The sequence below is a fragment of the Galeopterus variegatus genome, unplaced genomic scaffold (assembly GCF_000696425.1).
Source record: "Galeopterus variegatus unplaced genomic scaffold, G_variegatus-3.0.2 Scaffold331, whole genome shotgun sequence".
In the NCBI taxonomy this organism is placed as follows: domain Eukaryota; kingdom Metazoa; phylum Chordata; class Mammalia; order Dermoptera; family Cynocephalidae; genus Galeopterus; species Galeopterus variegatus.
The window spans coordinates 599,448-621,288 of NW_007726442.1; the positions used below are offsets into that span (position 1 = coordinate 599,448).

At 36.4% G+C, this 21,841-nt stretch overlaps 1 protein-coding gene across 1 annotated transcript in view; it reads left to right on the top strand.

Moving 5' to 3' along the window:
- Window positions 1–21,841, top strand: part of TEX11 (testis expressed 11) — a 178,280-nt gene that overhangs the window by 78,468 nt on the left and 77,971 nt on the right. The window contains exons 8-10 of the mRNA XM_008567576.1: window positions 3,540–3,625; window positions 13,552–13,606; window positions 15,125–15,220. Of these exons, the coding sequence (XP_008565798.1) occupies window positions 3,540–3,625; window positions 13,552–13,606; window positions 15,125–15,220 (237 nt within the window). The remainder of the gene's footprint in view (window positions 1–3,539; window positions 3,626–13,551; window positions 13,607–15,124; window positions 15,221–21,841) is intronic.

Sequence of the window (21,841 nt, forward strand, 5' to 3'; positions counted from 1 at the left end):
CTTGCACAGGGTTAGGGGTAGTAAAGGGTAAACCAAATGTAGAGAGAGTAAAGGGCTGAATCAAAGGATGCAGGATGATATGTAACTGAAGAGTAAGTATGCCTTCATTAGAATGGGGCTACGTATAAAGGGCCTTTAAGTCTAGAGTTAAGAGTTTGTATTTTATTTGGAAGGTGGTCGATAGAACTATACTGTTAGGAAAATCATGCCTTTAATTCTAAAGATCAATAAAATTATTTAAAAATGTGTGTTTTTGATTGGCTTAAGGTTTAGACAAGGGACCTGAAAATCTAGGGCAGGAAATCTTATAATGATAGGAAATGATCAGATAAAGGTTGGAGAAGAATTAACAGAATGTTGTTCACTTAAAAAGAAATAATAAATTGAATAAACCAACTTTGTTGTGAGACATTTTTCCTGTATCCCCAAACTAGATTAGGAATCACTGTGAAGTGCTGGCATGAAGGCAGAAGGTAACCCTGTATTGTTATTCAGAGGCAGAGAAAATTATTTTGAAAATTGGTTGTGTATGTTTGTATCCTAGAGAACACCACAAGAAATCACTAATGAGCTATTGTTGATTATTACTGAGATATCTGAGGATTAGAGAAAGCTGAATAAGGGAGGGGTTGGAGGGTAAATGTCTTAAAGCCAGGCAATTATCATTCAATTTTTGCTACACTAGTATAATTGAACAAAATGTATAAAATACATGATGTGTAAATGTTTAAAAGACAACAAAATCAGAAAGAAAAATAGCTTGGAAACTTGGGACTGAAAAAAGAATAAGAGGTTTGTGTATTAGTCTGTTTCTGTTGCTTATAACAAACTTCCTGAAACTGGGTAATTTATAAGGAAATGAAATTTATTTCTTACAGTTTTGGAGGCTGCGAAGTCCAGGGCACACATCTGATGAGGGCCTTCTTCTTGGCGGGGGGTCTGTATAGTGTCCCATGGCAATGCGGGCTATCTCATGGTGATAATCCCAACAGCAAGAGAGCTAAGCTTCTTACTTGCTCTCCTTATGAACCCATCAGAACCACACCCATGACAACCCTTTAAACCATCAACCCATTACTCCATGAATGGATCAATCCATTCATGAGGGAACAGTCCTCGAGATCCAGTCACCTCTTGGAAAAGGTCCCACCTTGCCCCAACATGTTGGCCCCACCTTCTACCACCATATTGGGAGTTAAGTTCCCCAACATGAGCTTTGGGGTACATTGAAACCACAGCAGTTATTATTATTCTTACATGTTGCCTGTTGATAGAAAAAGCAGTTTGCTTTTTCTAAAATTTGAAAGCCTAATTTGCAAAGTAAGTTGCAGAAAAATAAGTTATTTAGTTTATTAAAAATAAAAAGCCTCGTACTGAACTGGAAAGTCAGTGGTCAAACTCATTTTTAGCAGCAATAGCTAATTGGGTTTATCATCATTCTATATAGTCTCATGTGGGCATTGTAACATTATGTATTAGGTTGGAGGTGTCATTTCTGGGCTAGTTGATGTAGCAATGGCTAGAGATTCTAGAGATCCCTTGTGTTCTGGAGCTCCCATAGGTCCCTTTCTGTATATTTACAATAGATTTATAGATATACCTTCTTAGTATTATTTTTGCCATTGTGTCCTGGCTAGGAACATATTCTTTAAACAGATACTTTTGTGAATCTTAGTACTTCATACCCTATATTAGAAATGTTTTGTGAGGACAGGAATTTTTGTCTGTTTTCTTCACTGATGTATCTCTAATGCCTACTAGATGGGAGATGCTTAGTAAATAGTTATTGAATGTGTAAGTGAATGAATGAGAGAATGCAGTAATATTGGTAGTAAAAACTTTTTTGTGATTATATTCAGAAATGCTGCAGGTCTCTTGAAAGATCTTGACTAAAAGCTTTGTTATAAGTTTGTTATTGTGTATTGTTTTCTCCCCTAGGAAGTAGCATTTAATGTAAGTGCACTTGAAGGGATTGTGAGGTCAGAGACATAAATACTGAGGAAATTAAATAAAAGCTCAGTACACATAAATGTTCATCAAAAATTTTATTTTCCATTTTTCTTGGCACAAGGCTTCTCTGTAGCAAGTGTGTGTGAACTGCATTATTCCAGTATAGCTACATTATTGGCATGACCCTGTGTGAACCTGTGAGATCTGGGGCATGTAATGAGTTAAGCTGATACTGATGAAGTGTCAAGAATGTGTTTAAATACCTCTGGACTCTTGCCAGACCCACATTTCCAATATTATTCTTTATTTTAGATTCAAATATACAGTATACCGGATGCGCTTAAGAATGCACACAGAACTACTTTCTGACTTTACTGTAATTCAAAGAGAAACTTTTTTTTTTTTTCTTTTTGTCTTTTTTCGTGTCCGGCAACGGATTGCAACCCTCAGTGTCGTGCCCGTACCGGACCGGACCGGCAACGGGATCGCAACCCTCGGTGTTGCGCCCGCACCTCGCTCAGCCAGTGAGTGGGAACCGGTCTGTATGTGGGATCCGAACCCTTGGCGGGAGCGCCGCCGCGCTCCCAAGCGGCGCACTGCAGCAGTGCGCCACCGGGCCGGCCCAAAGAGAAACTTTTTGAAGTGAGACAGGTCTTTACATATTACTTAAGAATAACTTGCCTCAGATCTTGGATTCTTAATTGAGGATCTGCTTTTTACTCAGGTAAAGCTTCTAAAGGACTCCTTCATATGAGTATAATCAAATTCTGAATAGGTGGTTTCTATAAATACTGAGGGGATATTTGGATAAATTATTAGAATTGAAATTTCTCCCATGCCATTTCCCAGTATTTCAAGAGACAAAAAATCTATTAAACATGGCATTGATGCAAGGGGAATGCTGATTAACCCATAAGAGTATTTTCGTGTGGCACCATTTACAGACTTGTTCCTACTTTCATCTCAGTGGTAATTTATGTAATGAAAATTTTTGTTGTTACTAAAGAGTGTCCATTAAACTAATTATTTCTGCATAAGTCTTATGACTGGATAGTTGTTTGGACATATTTCTGGTATTTAGAATTTTTTAAAGATGTATTAATTCTGAAAAAGAATCATTCATTTTTCTCTCCTTACTAGTGATTTTTTGTCTTTGAGCATACTTTCTGCTCTGATGACTTTTACTGACTCTGGCAAGCTGAAGCCTGTCTTTTTGCTGGGTAGTGATTGGGTTTCTCATTTTCTGTTACAAAGGACCTTTCAAGTTCTATTAGTAATCTATTGTAATACTTCTGTATACATAAGTAATGCCCCAACCTGAATGTTTTGTAGCTCTTCTTTATATAAATTGAGAGATTTTAATAAGGAAGTTATTTTGATGTACAGAGCATGTTAAGTATGTTTTAGAGACTAAACAAGCTGGCCAGTTAGCTCAGTTGGTTAGAGTGAGATGTTGTAACATCGAAGTCAAGGGTTTGGATCCCCCGTACTGGCCAGCCACCAAGAAAAAAAAGGACTAAACAGCTATAGTTTTTTAACTTTAAGGAACATGAATCTGATGCTTTTTCTTTTTTCTTTTTGGATTGCAGACAGGATTTCTTCATATTCTCTGTTACAACTTTGGAGTAAAAACCTACAATCAGAATAACTATGAAGAAAGTTCTTTCTGGCTTAGGTAATATAAACAAAAAAAATGAATGTAAATTAAGGAATATTGTCATAGAGGTAAGTAAATATTTACTGAAGGGTACTTTGGCAGTTTAAACCTCTGTGACTTCAAAAGCTAACATGCTAAATTTATTTACTTCTTTAACATGTATTGTTTATTATTCTTACATGTTGCCTGTTGATAGAAATATTCATTCTCTTCTTAATGTAATATAAGAGCATACTCCTCCCCGCCATTCCTCCTCTGCATCTCCGTCAGGAGTATGGAAAATTTTTTAATTGTTACTTTGGTACTTATTGCTGTCTGACATCCCAGAGTATAGGGGTGTGTGTGTGCGGGGTGGGGGTTGGGGAGTAGGATCAGCTAAAATGATTAGTCTTAGATGAATTTTTTTTTCCTATTCATTTTTTTATTTTAGTATTTACTTGTACATATTTGTGGGATACAGTGAGTGTGTTGTTTCAATACATTCTTCACTTAAGGTAGATACCCATTAGGGTTTTGTGCCCATTAGTCTACCACTTCTTCTTTCCCCCACTCCCATCCCCAGCCTCTGGTAACCATTATTCTACTCTCTACTTCTATGAGAACCATTTTTTTTTTAAGATTCCACATATGAGTGAGATCATGTGGTATTTGTCTTTCTGTGCCTGACTTACTTCACTTAACATGATGGTTTCTGGGCCGGCCCGGTGGCGCACTACTATAGTGCACCACTTGGGAAGCACGGTGGCGCTCCCACTGAGGGTTCAGATCCCGCATGCGGACCGGCCGCTCACTGGCTGAGCGAGGGGCGGGAGCAACACCGAGGGTTGCGACCCCGTGGCCGGTCCCGGTCCGGTACGGGCGCGACACTGAGGGTTGCGATCCGTTGCCGGTCATGAAAAAAGACAAAAAGGAAAAAAAAAAAAACATGATGGTTTCCAGTTCCATCCATGTTGTTGCAAATGATAGGATATCATTTTTTATTATAGCTGAATAGTATTCCATTATGTATATATACCACAGTTTCCACAATTTTTTTTTTATCCATTCATCTATCCATGGGCATTTAGGTTGATTTCATCTCTTGGCTATTGTGAATAGTGCTGTGATGAACATGGGAGTCCAGGTGTTTTTTTGATATATTGATTTCATTTCCTTTAGGTATATACCCAGTAGTAGGATAGCTGGGTCTTAAAGTAGATCTATTTTTAGTTCTCTGAGGAACCTCCATACTGTTTTCCACAATGGTTGTACCAATTTACATTCCCACCAGCAATGCAGGAGAGTTCCTTTTCTCACCAGCATTTGTTACTCTTTGTCTTGTTGGTAATAGCCATTCTAACTGGAGTGAGATGACATCTCATTGTGGTTTTAATTTTCATTTCCCTAATAATTAGTGATTTTGAACATTTTTTCATGTGCCTGTTGGCCATTCATGTCCTCTTTTGAGAAATGTCTGTTCAAGTCCTTTGCCCATTTTTTAATTGTCTTTTTTTCTTTTGAGTTGTTTGAGTTCCTTATATATTCTGCATATTAGCCCCTTATCTGATGTATAGTTTACAAATAATTTCTCCCATTCTGTAGGTTGTCTCCGTCGATAGTTCCCCTTGCTGTGCAGAAGCTTTTTAGTTTGTAGGCCCCTTATGCGTTTTTGCTTTAGTTGCCTGTCCCTTTGTAGTCCTGTTCAAGAAAGTGCTACCCACTCCTATTTTGTATAGCATTTCCCTTATGTTTTCTTCTACTAGTTTCATAGCTTCAGGTCTTAAATTTACATCTTTAATCCATTTCGGGATGATTTTTGTGTATGGTCAATGTATTAGTCCATTTCTGTTGCTTATAACAAAATACCTGAAATTGGGTAATTTGTAAGAAAACAAAATTTATTGCTTACAGTTTCTGAGGCTAGGAAATCCAAAGTCCAGGGGATGTATCTGGTGAAGGTCTTCCATGGTGGTGGCTTCAGTGACACATTGCAAGATGGCAGAATCAGAGAAAGAGAGACTCTTATTTGCTCTCCTTTGGAAGTCCTCAGAACCTCACCCATGAGCATTATTAATCCATTCATTAGGGCTTGGTCCTCAGAATCTAATCACTTTCTTCAAGGCCTCACCGAATTACCATAATACAATTTCCCATCCTCTTAACAGTCAGAGTGGAGATTAAACTTCTAATACATAAAACTTGGGTGACAGAATTGAATCCTTATCAGTGACAGATAGGGGTCTAGTTTCAGTCGTCTACATGTGTATATCTATTTATCCCAGCACCATTTATCGAAGAGGCTCTCCTTTCCCCATCGTATATTCTTGGCACCATTGTTGAAAATCTGTTGGCTGTAAGTGCATGGATTTATTTCTGGGCTCTCTGTTCTGTTCCATTTGGCTATTTGTCTATTTTTATTCCAGTACCCATTCTGTTTATGTTACTGTAGCTTTATAGTATATTTTGAAGTCAGGAAGTGTGAAGCCTCCAACTTTGTTCTTTTTGTTCAAGATTGCTTTAGATATATGGGGTCTTTTGTGGTTCTGTACAAATTTTTTTTTTTTTTTTTTTTAAAGATGACCGGTAAGGGGATCTTAACCCTTGACTTGGTGTTGTCAGTACCACGCTCAGCCAGTGAGCGAACCGGCCATCCCTATATAGGATCCGAACCCGGGGCCTTGGTGTTATCAGCACCGCACTCTCCCGAGTGAGCCATGGGCCGGCCCGTTCTGTACAAATTTTAAGATCTTTTTTTCTATTTCTGTGAAGAATGTCATTTGTATTTTCATAGGGATTGCATTGAAAGTGTAGGTTACTTTCAGTAATATGGACATTTTGATGATTAAATTATTCCAACCCATGAACATGGGATATCTTTCCATTTCTTTGTGTCCTCTTCAGTTTTTTTCACCAATGTTTTATAGTTTTCTTTGGAGAGATCTTTCATCTCCTTCATGAAATTTACTCCTAGGTATTTTATTTTTTCCTAGCTATTGTGAATGGGATTACTTTCTTGATTTCTTTGTCTATTTTGTTGTTGATGTATAGGAAGGCTGTTGATTTTTGTGTGTTGATTTTGTACTCTCCCTCTATACTGAATTCATTTATTACTTATAGTAATTTTTTGGTGGAGTCTTTAGGGTTTTCTATGTATATGACCATGTCATCTGCAAATAGGGATAATTTGACTTCCTCCTTTCTGATTTGGATGCCCTCTGTTGCTTTCTCTTGCCTTATTGCCCTGGCTAGAACTTCCAGTAATATGTTGAATAAGGGTAGGGAAAGTGGGCATCCTTGTCTTGTTCCAGATCTTAGAGGAAAAGCCTACAACTTTTGTTCATCCAGTATGATATTAGCTATGGGTTTGTCATATTCGGCCTTTATTGTGTTGAGGTGCATTTCTTCTGTACCTAATCCGTTGATTGTTTTTATCACAAAGTGGTGTTAGGTTTTATCAAATTCTTTTTCTGTGTCTATTTAAACGATCATGTGGTTTTCTCCCTCATTCTGTTGATGTGATGTATCACATTTATTTATTTGTGTATGTTGAGCCATCCTTGCATCACTGGGTTGAATCCTACTTGATCATGGTGAATAACCTTTTTAATGTGTTGCTGGATTCTGTTTCCTAGCATTTTGTTAAGGAGCTTCACATCTGTGTTCACTAGGGATATTCGTCTGTAGTTTACTTTTTTTGTTGTATCTTTTTTGGTTTTGGTATGAGGGTAATGCTGGCCTCATAGAATGAGTTTAGAAGTATTCCATCCTCTTTAATTTTTTGGAAGAGTTTGAGAAGAATTGGTATTAGTTCTTTTTTAAGTGATTGGTAGAATTCAGCAGTAAACTCATCTCATCCCGGGCTTTTCTTTGTTGGGAGGCTTTTTATTACTGTTTCCACCTCATTACTCATTATCGGTCTGTTTAGGTTTTCTAATTCTTCATGATTCACCTTTGATAAGTTGTATGTGTCCAGGAATTTATCCATTTCTTCTAGGTTTTCTGATAGTTGTTTGTAGTAGTCTCCTATGCTCCTTTGTGTTTCTGTGATATCAGTTGCAATGTCTTTTTCATTTTTGATTTTGAGTCTTCTCTTTTTTTCTTCATTATTTTAGCTAAAGGTTTATCAATTTTGTTTATTGTTTCAAAAAACCAACTCTTTGTTTCATCAATCTTTTGTATTGTTTTTTAAATCACTAATTCATTTATTTCTGCTCTGTCTTTATTTCTCTCCTTCTACCAATTTTGGGTTTGGTTTATTCTTGTTTATCTAGTTCCTTGAGTTGTAACATTAGGTTGTTTATTTGAAGTCTTTTATGATGTAGGCATTTATTGCTAAAAAATTTCCTCTTAGAACTGCTTTTGTTGTATCCCATAGGTTCTGATATGTTGTGTTTTTATTTTCACTTGTCTTCAGGAATTTTTAAATTTCCTTTTAGATTTCTTCTTTGACCCATTTGTGGTTTAGGATCATGTTGTTTAACTTGCATGTATTTGTACCATTTCCAGTGTCCCTTTTGTTGTTGATTTCTAGTTTTATTCCATTGTGGTTAGACAAGATATTTGATATGATTTCAGTTTTTTAAAGTATGTTGAGACTTGTTTTGTGACCTAAACAATTCTAGAGAATGTTCTGTGTGCTGCTGAGAAGAATGTGTATTCTGCATCTGTTGGATGAGTGTTCTGTAAATGTCCATTAGATTCAGTCGTCGTAGAGTAGAGATTCATTCTGATGTTTCTTGGTTAACTTTCTGTCTGGATAATCTGTCCTTTGTTGAAAGTGGGATTTTATAGCCCACAACTATTATTGTGTTGGAGTCGACCTTTCCTGTTAGCTCCAATTGTAATTGCTTTGTATATCTGGATGCTCTGATGTTGGATGCATATATATTTAGAATTGTTGTATCCTCTTGTTGAATTGATCCCTTTATCATGATATAATGACCTTATCTTTTCAAACTTTTCTTGGCTTGAAGTCTATTTTATTTGATATAAATATAGCTACTCCTGCTCTTTTTTGATTTGCATTTGCATGAAATATCTTTTTCCTGTCTTTCACTTTCAGTTGATGTGTGTCTTTATAGAGGAAGTGAGTTTCTTGTAGGCAGGATATTTTTGATTTTTGCTTTATAATTCATTGATCCACTCTGTCTTTTAATTGGAGCATTTGATCCATTTACATTTAGAGTTATGATTAATATATAGGGTCTTGTTACTAACGTTTTATTTATTTATTTTCTGGTTGTTTTGCAGATCTCTTTTTTTCCCCTCATCTTACTGTTTTCATTTATGATTGAGTAGCTTTCTCTAGCAGTATATTTTTATTTCTCACTATTTGTTGTTAGTATGTTTCTTATAAGTTTTTGTGTTATGGTTACCATGAGACTAACAGAAACATGTTATAGTTATAACAGATTATTTTAAACTAATGATGACTTAATTCTGATATCTAAGATAAAAGAAAAAAACTAAAGCCGACTCTGTGCTTTGGTGTCATTCTACACACTTTTTGACATTTTGTTGTTTCATGTTACACCTTTTAATATTGCCTGTCTCTTATATGGTTGTTGTATATGTTATTGTCTTATTAGGTTTGCCCTTTAATCATACTAAGGATATAAGTGGTTTATTCACCACCGTTACAACATTGGAGTATTCTGAGATTGTTTGTGAACTTACTTTACTAATGAGTTATGCACCTTAAAATGTTTTCTTGATGCTCCTTAGCATTGTCTTTCAGATTAAAGAATTCTTTTTAACATTTCTTGTAAGTCAGGTCCAGTGTTGATGAATTCCCTTCAGTTTTGTTTCTCTGGGAAAGTATTTCTCCTTCATATTTGAATGTTAGTTTTGCTGGATACAGAATTCTTGGCTGACGGTTTTTCTTTCAGCACTATGAATATATCATCCCATTCTCTTCTGGACAGAGAAGTCTGCTAAGAGACATATTTGGGCTTCGTTGAATATTATGTGTTTCTTTTCTCTTTCAGTATTCTTTGTCATTGGTTTTTGATAATTTGATTATGATGTCTGTTCTCACTTGCTTTCAACCTGGAGAACCTCCCTTTGTATTTGTTGTAAGGCAGATAGGCTTGTAAGAAATTCTGTCACTTCTTGTTTATCTGGGAATGTATTTATTTAGTCTCCATTTTGAAATTTTTTTAAATTGAAATATAATTGATTTTATATGTCTGTGGGGTACAGTGTTGAACATCAATCCCTGCGTGCAATATGTGATCCTCAAATCAGGAAAATTGCTGTATTTATCATTACACAATGTAATCATTTTTTGAGGCGCTTTACCAATTTCTTTCTAACCCCCTCCCCCTCCCGCTTTCCCTCATCTGGTTACTTCAGTTCTGTTCTGTCCGTTTGAAAGTTCAACAAATTATTTTGATTTTTGTTTCTTCCTTCCTTCCTTATTTATTTATTTCTATTCCTTTTAGCTCCTACTTATGAGTGAATACATGCTATATTTCTCTTTCTGTGCTTGGCTTATTTCACTTAACAGAATTTTCTCTAAGTTCATCCATGTTGCTTTCATTCTGTTTTATGGCAGAGTAGTATTCCATTTTGTATATATACCATGTTTTCCTTATCCAATCATCCGTCCATAAACATTTAGGTTGGTTCCAACTCTTAGCTATTGTAAATAGAGCTGATAAACATGTGAGTGCAGATATCCCTTCTACATGATCATTTCCATTCCTTTGGGTATATTCCCAGCAGGGAGATATATGAAAGTTCTGTCTGTAGTTGTTTGAGAAGTGTCCATACTGTTTTCCATAATGGCTGTACTAACTTCTAGTCCCACCAACAATGTTAGAGGGTTCCCCTTTCTCTGCATCCTTGCCAGCGTTTGTTATTCTGTCTTTTTGGTAATGGCCAGTCTAATTGGTGTGAGATGATCTCTCAATGTGGTTTTGATTTGCATTTCCCTGCTGCTTAGTGATGTTGAGCATTTTTTCACGTGTCTGTTGCCCCTTCCAAAATTCGGTTAATTGTTCTTTCACTGTTAAGTTGTTTGAGTTTCTTGTATATTCTGGATATTAATCCCTTGTGGGATATATAGTTTGCAGATATTTTCTCCCATTCTGTAGGTGGTCTTTTTGCTCTGTTAATTGCTTCCTTTGCTGGGCAGAAGCTTCTTAGTTTGATATAATTCCATTTGTTTTTGTTGTTGTTGCCTGTGCTTTTGGGGTGTTATTGATAAAATCTTTGACCAGTCCTACTTCCTGAAGTGTTTCCCCTATGTTTTCCTTTGGGACTTTCATAGTTTTGGGTCTTGTTTTTAAGTCTTTAATCTATTTTTTTTTTTTCCTTTTTTCGTGTCCGGCAACAGATCGCAACCCTCAGTGTCGCGCCCATACCGGACCGGGACTGGCAACGGGATCGCAACCCTTGGTGCTGCGCCCGCACCTCGCTCAGCCAGTGAGCGGGAACCGGTCTGTATGTGGGATCCGAACCCTCGGCGGGAGCGCCGCCGCGCTCCCAAGCGGCGCACTGTAGCAGTGTGCCACCGGGCCGGCCCTGTCTTTAATCTATTTTGAGTTGATTTTGGTATATAGCAAGAGGTACATGTTTAGTTTCATTCTTCTACATATGGATATCCAGTTTTCCCATCACCATTTATTGAAGAGGCCATCTTTTCCCCAATGTATGTTCTTGATGCCTCTTTCAAAGATCAGCTGGCTGTAAGTTTGTGGGTTGATTTTTGGATTCTCTATGTTCCATTGATCCAAGTGTCTGTTTTTACACCAGTACCATGCTGTTTTGGTTACCATAGAATTGTAATATCATTTGAAGTCGGGAAGTATTATATTTCCGGTTTATTTTTATTTTTTTGCTCAGGATCACTTTGGCTATTTGGGGTCTTTTGCTGTTCAATATAAAAGTTATGGTTGTTTTTCTATTTCTGTGAAGGATGTCATTGGTATTTTGATGGGGGTTGCATTGAATCTGTTGGTTGCTTTGGGTAGTATGGACATTTTCACGATGTTAATTCTTCCAATCCAAGAGCATGGAGTGTCTTTCCATCTTTTTGTGTCCCCTTTTATTTTTTCAGCAGTGACTTGTAGTTCTCATTGTAAAGATTTTTCATATCCCTGGTTAAATTGATTTCTAGGGTTTTTATCTTTTGGGTGGCTGTTGTAAATGGGCTCGCTTTCTTGATTTCTTTTCTGCTAGTTTGTTATTGAAGTATATACAAATGCTATTGATTTTTGCATGTTCATATTGTATCCTGCAACTCTATTGAAATCATCTTCGTGTGCCCTTTTGGCATGGAACCTCTGCCTGGTGAGCCAGCTGGGGTGAAGGTGATCAGGATTTCAGTATTTATGACCTGTCATGCTTGGGATCGAGCTCTTACCTTAAGAGTTAGAGTTGAGTGGGGAAAGGAAGCCCAGTTCTCTCATTTATGCCTTCCCTGAATAGCACTTCTACAACATGTGTCTGGGAACATTAAGAGAGTCTGGCAGCCTGCCCCTCCTAAGGTGAAACCATAGCCTAGGATTCTAGGAGCTGGGGGGAGATGGAATTCCTATCTTTTTGGCTGCAGTCATCTGGAGTAGCTTCCATCATGTGGAGCCCGTATGGATGGGAGTAGGTCATGGCTCAAATACCACAGACTCTCCCTGTTTATGCTTGAGATATAGTTTATTTTCATGAATAAATGTTTTCCGATTTTCTATATACCCTCAGGACCGGACAATTTCCAGAGATTTTAAGTGGTTATTTGTTTTACTGAATTTTCTAGACAAATGGTTGTTTCATTGGGGAGAGGGTCCAAACAGCTCCTTATATACCACCATTGCAGAAGTTCCACCTCCCATTGGCTATCTTAAAAACTGGAAGTAGAAGGTAAAATATACTAAAGGAGACCTCTATGAGATAGTACTTACAATGACTAGGCCAGCATTTTAGCTTTGTTAGCAGGGTGAAAACTCAGTTTGGTAGTTCTGGGTGTTTTAGAATTTTTTTAAAAGGAATATTTGAAAGTTTTGTCTTCAATTTAGTTCAGTTCACCAAGATTTTATTGACATATAACCTTGGAATACCAATTGTATGGTGAGTGATCTTTGTTTTGCTATTTAACTTTTAGGTTTTAAAACCTTGGGTTTTAGGTCTTTTTTTTTTTTTTTTGTCTTTTTCGTGACCGGTAAGGGGATCGCAACCCTTGGTGTGGTGTCACCCACACCGCGCTCAGCCAGTGAGCACACCAGTCATTCCTATATAGGATCCGAACCCGCAGCGGGAGCGTCGCTGCGCTTCCAGTGCCGCACTCTCCCGAGTGCGCCACGGGGCCAGCACTTGGGTTTTAGGTTTTTAACGTATATTAAATTACTAATATCTTATTTGTGGCTATCAGAATGTCCCATAGATAATATGGTTTGGTAATTAAAGCAGAGAACTGAAAGTCAAATTTCTCTAGTCTGCAACCCATTGCTCTCATTTTTAATACCAATCTAGGAAATATTAGAAATCAGTTCACTACTACATTGGTTCATTCAGGTGCAAAATGGAACTAATAGTACTTCACAAGGGTGTTATGAGGCTTAATGAATATTGCTAAAGCATTTGTTTCTGTGAAAACAGCTGTATTTGTTTTATTTTTCAAATATATTTGTACTTCTTAGACTTTAAAATGTACCCATTAAGAGCTTATATGCACATGTAAACTACATATATAAATATATATATATCTCCAAATGGAAAAGAACATTAATATAATTATAGTGTTGATTTATTGGGTATCTCCTGAGCAAATTGTGGTTTTCTGTGGTTACAAAGTATTGCTTTATTCAATTGATTTTCATGTATTAATTGGCTAATTGTAGTACAAAATAGAAAAGTTGGAATAAAAGTGTCTTCTTAGTAATATATAAGGTGGAAAAATTATATGTAATTTGAAAGTAACTAATATATATATATACACACACACATATATTTTTTCTTTTTAATTATAGCCAAAGCTATGATATTGGGAAGATGGATAAGAGTTCTGTTGGGCCAGAAATGCTGGTAAGGATCACATTAAATATTTCAGTGGGTTGAAGAAGTAAAGTTGTGTTAATGTTATAAAATTATAATAGTCTGTCCCCCATTTGAGAGTAGATTAATTAATATATGAGTATGTAACACTTTGAACAGGGTTTGGCTATTCTAAAGCTTTGTATAAATGGAATCATACAGTATGTACGTTTTATGACTGGTTTCTTTTTCTTTATATAAGTTTTGAGATTCATCCATTTTCTTATGTCTTTTTTGATGATTTGACACTTTTGCTATTATGAGATAGCTACAGTCTTTCTCAGAGATGCCATATTTACTCCTTAAAAGTTTTTGTAGGAGTTTATAAGTTCTTACACAGTTGTTTCACAATAATAATGGTATTAAGTATTTTATATACATCACATGTGGTCCCTCTTAGTTTTTTAATGAAAGAACTCAGAGATATGAGACCCAAATGTCATTTCTTTAGATTGGCATAGCCAAAATGTGCTTAACATTTTTTTTTTTTAATTAGTAGGTCACCTTCGCCTGGACCTGCTATCCTCATTATACTTAGAGACTCTTCATTGAAGCAGGGCTCCTTTTTTTAAATTGCGAATCTTTAGTTAAACATATCCACACTGACTAGAATTATTCCCCTTATAAGTGCAGACCTGGATGGAGAAACTGACTTGATTCAGTTTTACTTTATTAAATTTAGCTGAGTTAGTAGATATTTTTTCTATAGGACAGTACAAAAGTACTTCAAAAAATTCATAGAAAAATAGAATTAAAAGGTAGTACAAATCTTTCCATGAACTTTTTTTTTTTTTTTCCTTTTGTCTTTTTTTTGTGACCGGTAATGGGATCGCAACCCTCGGTGTCGCGCCCGTACTGCGACCGGCAACGGGATCGCAACCCTTGGTGTCGCGCCCTCACCGCGTTCAACCAGTGAGTGGACCGGTCTCTATATGGGATCCGAACCCTCGGCGGGAGCGCCGCCATGCTCCCAAGCGCCGCACTCTACCGAGTGCGCCACCGGGCTGGCCCATTTCCATGAACTTTTTGAAGTGCCTGCCTATATGTGTTCCTACTGAAAGGGTGTGTTATATGTGCCCTTGGTCCAATTGGTTAATCGCAAATAGGCTGTAAAGCCTTTTGATGGAGACCTAATACAATGCTACCTATACAGTAGGTGATAAGCTGATTAAATTAAATATTGCGTTGCCTAGTTTCCTTATTTTTAAAGTGGGGATGATAAAGTACTTTAATGCTAAAACACTGTTATGAAAATAATTATATTAATGCAATTATATTAAATTTCAATGAGCCAGTAATATAACCATTAATATAAGATTCTTAGCCAATATTTGGTTTGGGTAGCATAATGAGGAGACATCACAAGACTATGTGCTTGCTTAAGGAAATGCTATTTCATAAAGATGACTTAGGTTCAAGAAGATGTCTGTCACTGTGTAAGTGGTAGTCAGCTGTTGTGTTGCTGTTTTATCCTGAGCTATGAGATTTTTTTTCTATTATTAATTATAGGCTAAAGTTCTACGGTTACTAGCCACCACTTATTTGGATTGGGATGACAGAGAATGCTATGATAAGGCTCTTAGCACTATAAACCTAGCAAACAAGGTAAAAGAGGTTTTTACTTTTGGATATTCACTTAATGAATTTTTAAAAGTTTGATTCACATTTTGAAATCTGGTTTAGACATTTCCTTCAGTATTACTCTTTTTTTTAAAAACACAGATTGTTACAGTTTCTTCTATAGCACAGAAAAGAAAAATAAAATATTGCTATGATCTGAATGTTTGTGTCTCCCCCTACTTCATATGTTAAAATTCTAATCACCAAGGTGATGGCATTAGGAGATAGGGACTTGGAGACGTGATTAGGTCAGGAGACCGAACTCTTCTTGAATGTCATTAATGCCTTTACCAAAGAGGCCCAAAGGAGCTTGGTCACCCCTTCCACCATGTGAAGACATGAGAAGGCACAGTCTGTGAGGAAGCAGGCCCTCACCAGACACTGAATCTACCGACTCTTTGATCTTGGAGTTCCCAGCCTCCAGAACAGTGAGAAATAAGTTTCTTTTTTTTATAAGCTACTCAGTTTATGTATTTTGTTACAGCAGTCTGAACGGACTGAAACAAATATGCCTCTTGAACACCAGAGATTTTTAAGAAAATTTTCTTTTGCATGAAAGAGAAATCTCTCTGTTGTGAGTTTTTAGGATAAAGAAGTAAATAATGATAAAATTGGCAGATAATGGGAGTTAGTATAAGAAACAACTTCAGTGGTTCACTTTCACCTCTTGCTCATACATACATAAAAACATGCGTATACCTTCACTCCTGAACAAGGAACACCGATAGTCAGGTTGAGGACCCTTTAAAAAGAGATTCAGGCTGGAGTGTTCTGGTCAAGATGGCAAAATAGATGGTACCCAGCATCACTCTCTCCCACAATCAACCAATTTACAATTATTACAAAGCAACGAATGCCAAGCTGGGGCAGCTCAGGGGAAGAGGAGGAGAGACCTACAGAGTTCATGTAAGTAGAAGTTGCAATGAGAGAAAGAAAGGACTGCTCTGACTGTTTCGAGCCCTGACCACCTCAAGCCTGGCCCTGGTGAGTACATGGAGCATGAGCTGGCAAAGCCCGCAGCTGTGCCCTACATATGAAGTTGCTTGGAGGCAGCAGGGGAGAAGAGGGACTTGGTGGCCCCCAGGCCAGCAAGACCACTAACAGGGTTCCCATGGACCTACATAGAACAGCCTTCCTAAGCAAAACCCAAACTGCAATAGACATAAAGGAAAATGATGAACAGATTTGACCTCAGAAGGACAAAAAATTTAGTAGTGACAAAAATTAAGTTAAACAGAAGCAATGAACTTGGAAGAAAATATGTTCAACACATTTAAGAAATAAAAGATAAATACTATATCTCTCTATATATTATTTTTAGTAGTTTTATGTGGATCTTTTTTCAAATCTCTGATCAATTTTAAGATATCTTGTTCCTTAAACTGTGGTTACTAGAGGTGGGAAAGGGGGAGTGGAAGGGACGTTAGTGAGAAATTGGTTAATGGACACAAAGAATGATTACATTTTGTAATGGTGAATATAAACTAATTATCCCAATTTGATCATCACACACCGTATACTATTGATATTCAACTCTGTACCCAACAAATATGTATAATCAATTATGTTTCAATAAAAAGAGTTCCCCCCAAAATAAATAAAAATATCTTGCTCCTTAAAAAAAATAAATAAATAAAATAAAAAGACATTCAGGTAAGATCGATGTGTTTTACTTAATAAGGCAATTAAATATAGTGCTACATTTTAGAGAGATTCTTTTTCAACAAGAATGGAAGCATGAAAAAGTTCAGTTAACCAAAATATTAAATTCCTCAGAGCATTTACTTGAACTGTATTTTTATGAAATTTGTGTCATGTGGATGGGGTTATTTAATGATGAAAAAGTTTTTTAACATTAAATTTTTTGAAATTAAAAAAATATTAACAGACAAGAACATTTTCAAAAGTTGCATCCTTTAATTTTTTTTTAATTTGCTAAGATACAAATCCAAATAAAAAATGGATCAAGACGACTCAGGAAGTAGCATACTAACTATATAGCTTTTCTCCAGTATCTTTGTTCATTAGATGCAGAAGTTGCAATTTTATAGCAGTAATCACTTACCTGCATTGCTCATAATATATCACATTTAATAGCCTAATTATAAATTTCGACATAGCTGAAGTAGCTGCATTAAGATTTCAGTTGCAATATACACTTTAAAAAGTTTTGTTTGAAAATATTTTCAAACTTACAAAAAAGTTACAAGAATAAGAATAGTTCAAAGAACCCACCTCTATATACTTTACCCAGATTCACCTGTTAACATTTTGCAAAGGTTCTTCGTGTGCGTGTTTTCTCTCTCTCTCTTTCTAGGATATAATTAACCAAATAATGAAGTTTCATTTTTTTTCTCCATTAAAGGATTAGCCTAAGATCAGGTTTTGCACTTATCTATCATGTCTCTTTAGTCTCCTGTAATCTGGAAATTTCCACAGCCTTTCTTTGACTTTTGTGTCACTGAGATTTTGGAAAACTACAGTAGCCCCCTACCTTGTTTAAAATAAAAGATCTTTATTTGGGCTTTACCTGATGTTTCCTCATGATCAGATTCAAATTATGCATTCCTGGCTAGAATGCTACGTAAGTGATTCTGTGTCCCTTTCAGGGTACCACATCTGCTGGCACATGATGTTCATCTGCTCCTCACTGGGGATGTTAATATTGATCATCTAGTCGAAGGGGCCTGATTTCTGCATTATATACTTAATATTTTTTCCTGTAGAAGTAGTAAACAGTTGGTGGGGAGACCTACAGATCATGCATATATTATGCTTGTTATTAAAATTTCCCTGAAGAGTTAGGATTCTTCCCTAAACCAATCTTTATTATGCTGGTTGCCAAATGATCATTTTCTCTTTTTTCTTTTTTGAATCTTCTTTGTTTTATTTTATTTTATTTTATCAATATACAATGTAGTAGATTTTCGTGTTCCTTTACCAATTCCTCTTTCCCCCGCCCTCTGCCCCTCCCTCCCCTATCAACATCATATCTGTTCACGTGTCTTAACAAGTTAAAGAAATTGTTGTGATTGTTTTGTCCCCCCAATTATTTGTTTGTGTATTTATTTATTTATAGCTCCCACAAATAAGTGAGAACACGCAGTATTTGTCTTTCTGTGCCTGCCTGGCTTATTTCACTTAATACAATTTTCTCTAAGTCCATGCGTGTTGCTGCGAATGGTAGTATTTCATTCTTTCTTATAGCAGAGTATTATTCCATTCTGTAGACATACCACAATTTCCTTATCAACTCATCTGATGATGGACTTTTGGGCTGGTTCCAAATATTGGCTATTGTAAATAGTGCTGCAATAAATATGGGAGTACAGGTATCCATTCGACACGATGATTTCCATTCCTCTGGGTATATACCCACCAGTGGAATAACTGGGTCACATGGTAGATCTATCTGTAATTGTTTGAGGAACCTCCGTACCATTTTCCATAAAGGCTGCACCATTTTGCAGCCCCACCAACACTGTAGGAGGGTTCTTTTTTTTCTGCAACCTTGCCAGCATTTAACATTCTTAGTTTTTTTGAATATTAGCCATCCTAACTGGAGTGAGATGGTATCTCAGTGTGGTTTTAATTTGCATTTCCCAAGTGCAGAGTGATGTTGAGGATTTTTTCATGTGTCTGTTGGCCAATCGTATATCTTCCTTCGAGAAATGAGATGTTGAGCATTTTTTCATATGACTGTTGGCCATTTGTATATCTTCTTTAGAGAAATGCCTGCTTAGCTCTTTTGCCCATTTTTTGATTGGGTTGCTTGTTTTTTTCTTGTAAAGTTGTTTGAGTTCTTTATATATTCTGGATATTAATCCTTTGTCAGATGTATATTTTGCAAATATTTTCTCCCACTCTGTTGGTTGTCATTACACTCTGTTAATTGTTTCTTTTGCTGTGCAGAAGCTTTTTAGTTTGATATAATCCCATTTGTTTATTTTCCCTTTAGTTGCCTGTGCTTTTGGGGTTGTATTCATGAAGTCTGTATCCAATCCTACTTCCTGGGGTGTTTCCCCTATGTTTTCTTTAAGGAGTTGTATTGTTTTGGGATGTATATTTAATTCTTTAATCCATTTTGAGTTGATTTTGGCATATGGTGAGAGGTACAGGTCTAGTTTCATTCTCATACATATGAATATACAATTTTCCCGGCACCATTTGCTGAAGAGGCAGTCTCTTCCCCAGTGTGTGTAGACTTGGTGCCTTTGTCAAAGATCAGATGGCTGTAGGTGTATGGGTTGATTTCCGGATTCTCTATTCTGTTCCATTGATCTATATGTCTGTTCTTATGCCAGTACCATGCTTTTTTGGTTATTATAGCTTTGTATTATAGTTTAAAGTCAGGTAGTGTTATGCCTCTAGCTTTATTTTTTTTTTTGCCCAGGATTGCTTTGGCTTCATGGTCTTTTGTCATTCCATGTGAATGTTAGGATTGTTTTCTCCCTTTTTTAAAAAAAATGTCATTTTAATTTTGATGGAGATTGCATTGAATCTGTAGATCACTTTGGGTAGTGTAGACATTTCCACAATGTTAATTCTTCCAATCCATGAGTTTGGGGTATCTTTACATCTTGTGTCTTCCTAATTTCTCTCAACAGTGGTTTGTAGTTCTCTTCGTAGAGATTTTTTTACGTCCTTGGTTAACTTTATTCCTAAGTATTTTGTTTTTTTGGTGACTATTGTAACCAAATGTTACACTAGTTGGAATATAGAAATGCTATTGATTTTTGTGTGTTGACTTTGTATCCTGCAACTTTGCTGAAATCATTTATCAACTTTAGGCTGTTCAATATATAGGATCATGTCATCTGCACACAGGGACATTTGATTTCATCTTTTCCAATCTGGATGCCCTTTATTTCCTTCTCTTCTCTGATTGCTCTGGCTAGTACTTCCAACTCTGTGTTGAATAGGAGTGGTGAGAGTGGGCATCCTTTTCTAGTTCCTGTTTTTAAGTTAAAAGCTTTCAGCTTTTCCCCATTCTGGATGATATTGGCAGTGGGCTTATCATATATGGCTTTCATTATGTTGAGATACTTTCTATCTATGCCCAACTTATAGAGAGTCTTTATCATGAATGAATGTTGAATTTTGTCACATGGTTTTTCAGTGTCTATAGAGATGATCATATTGTTTTTGTCTTTGCTTTTATTGATGTGGTGTGTCACATTTATTGATTAGCATATGTTGAACCTACCTTGCATCCCTGGATGAATCCCACTTGATCATGCTATATAATTTTGTGTATCTGTTGCTGTATTCTGTTAACTAGTATTTTTTTTTTTTTTTTTTTGTCTTTTTGTCTTTTTCCGTGTCCGGCAACGGATCGCAACCCTCAGTGTTGCCCCTGTACCGGACCAGGGACCGGCAACGGGATTGCAACCCTCGGCGTTGCTCCCGCGCCTCGCTCAGCCAGTGAGCGGGAACCGGTCTGTATGTGGGATCCGAACCCTCGGGCGGGAGCGCCGCCGCGCTCCCAAGCGGCGCACTATCCAGTGCGCCACCGTGCCGGCCCTGTTAACTAGTATTTTATTGAGGATTTTTGCATCTATATTCATCAAGGATATTGACCTCTAGCTTTCTTTTTTTGGTGTATCTTTGTCTGGTTTTGATATCCAGGTGATGTTTGCCTCATAGAATGAGTTTGGGAGAATGACCTCTGTTTCAATTTTTTGCATTAGTTTCTAGAGAAGTGTTATCAATTCCTCTTTGAAGGTTTGGTAGAATTTTGCAGTGAAGCTGTCCAGTCCTGGGCCTTTCTTTGTTGAGAGAATTCTGATAACAGCTTGAATCTCTTTTATTGCTATTGGTCTGTTCAGATTTTCTCTATCTTCTTGGGTCAGCCTTGGTAATATGTGTGTCCAGAAATTCTTCCATTTCCTCCAGATTTTCAAATTTTTTGGTGTATAGTTGTTTATAGTAGTCTCTAATGATTCCTTGTATTTCTGAGTTATCAGTTGTAATATCACCTTTTTCATTTCTAATTTTAGTTTTTTGGGTCTTTTCTTAGTTAGCCTTGTTAATGATTTGTCAATTTTATTTATCTTTTAAAAAAACTAGCATTTTTCTTTATTGATCTTTTGTATCATGTTTTGGGTTTCTATTTCATTTAGTTCTGCTCTGATCTTAATTATTTCTTTCTGTCAACTAATGTCGGGTTTGGATTGTTCTTGTATTTCTAGTTCTTTAAGGTGAAGTGTTAGGTTGTTTAATTGCCATCTTTTCGTTCTTCTGAAGTAAGCATTCAATATGATAAATTTCTCCATTAGTATTGCTTCTGCAGTATTCCACAGGTTTTGGTATGATGTGTCATTATTTTCATTTGTTTCAATAAATTTTTTAATTTCCTGTTTAATTTCTTCTTGGACCCATATGTCATTAAGTAGAATGTTGTTTAATTTCCATGTGTTTGTATAGTTTCTGGAGTTTCATCTATTATTGATTTCTAATATTAATCCATTGTTATTGGAAAAAATACATGGAATAATTCCAATTTTTTGAATTTGTTGAGACTTGCTTTGTGACCTAACGTGGTCTATCCTGGAGAATGTTCCGTGTGCTGATGAGAAGAATGAATATTCTGAGGTTGTTGGATGG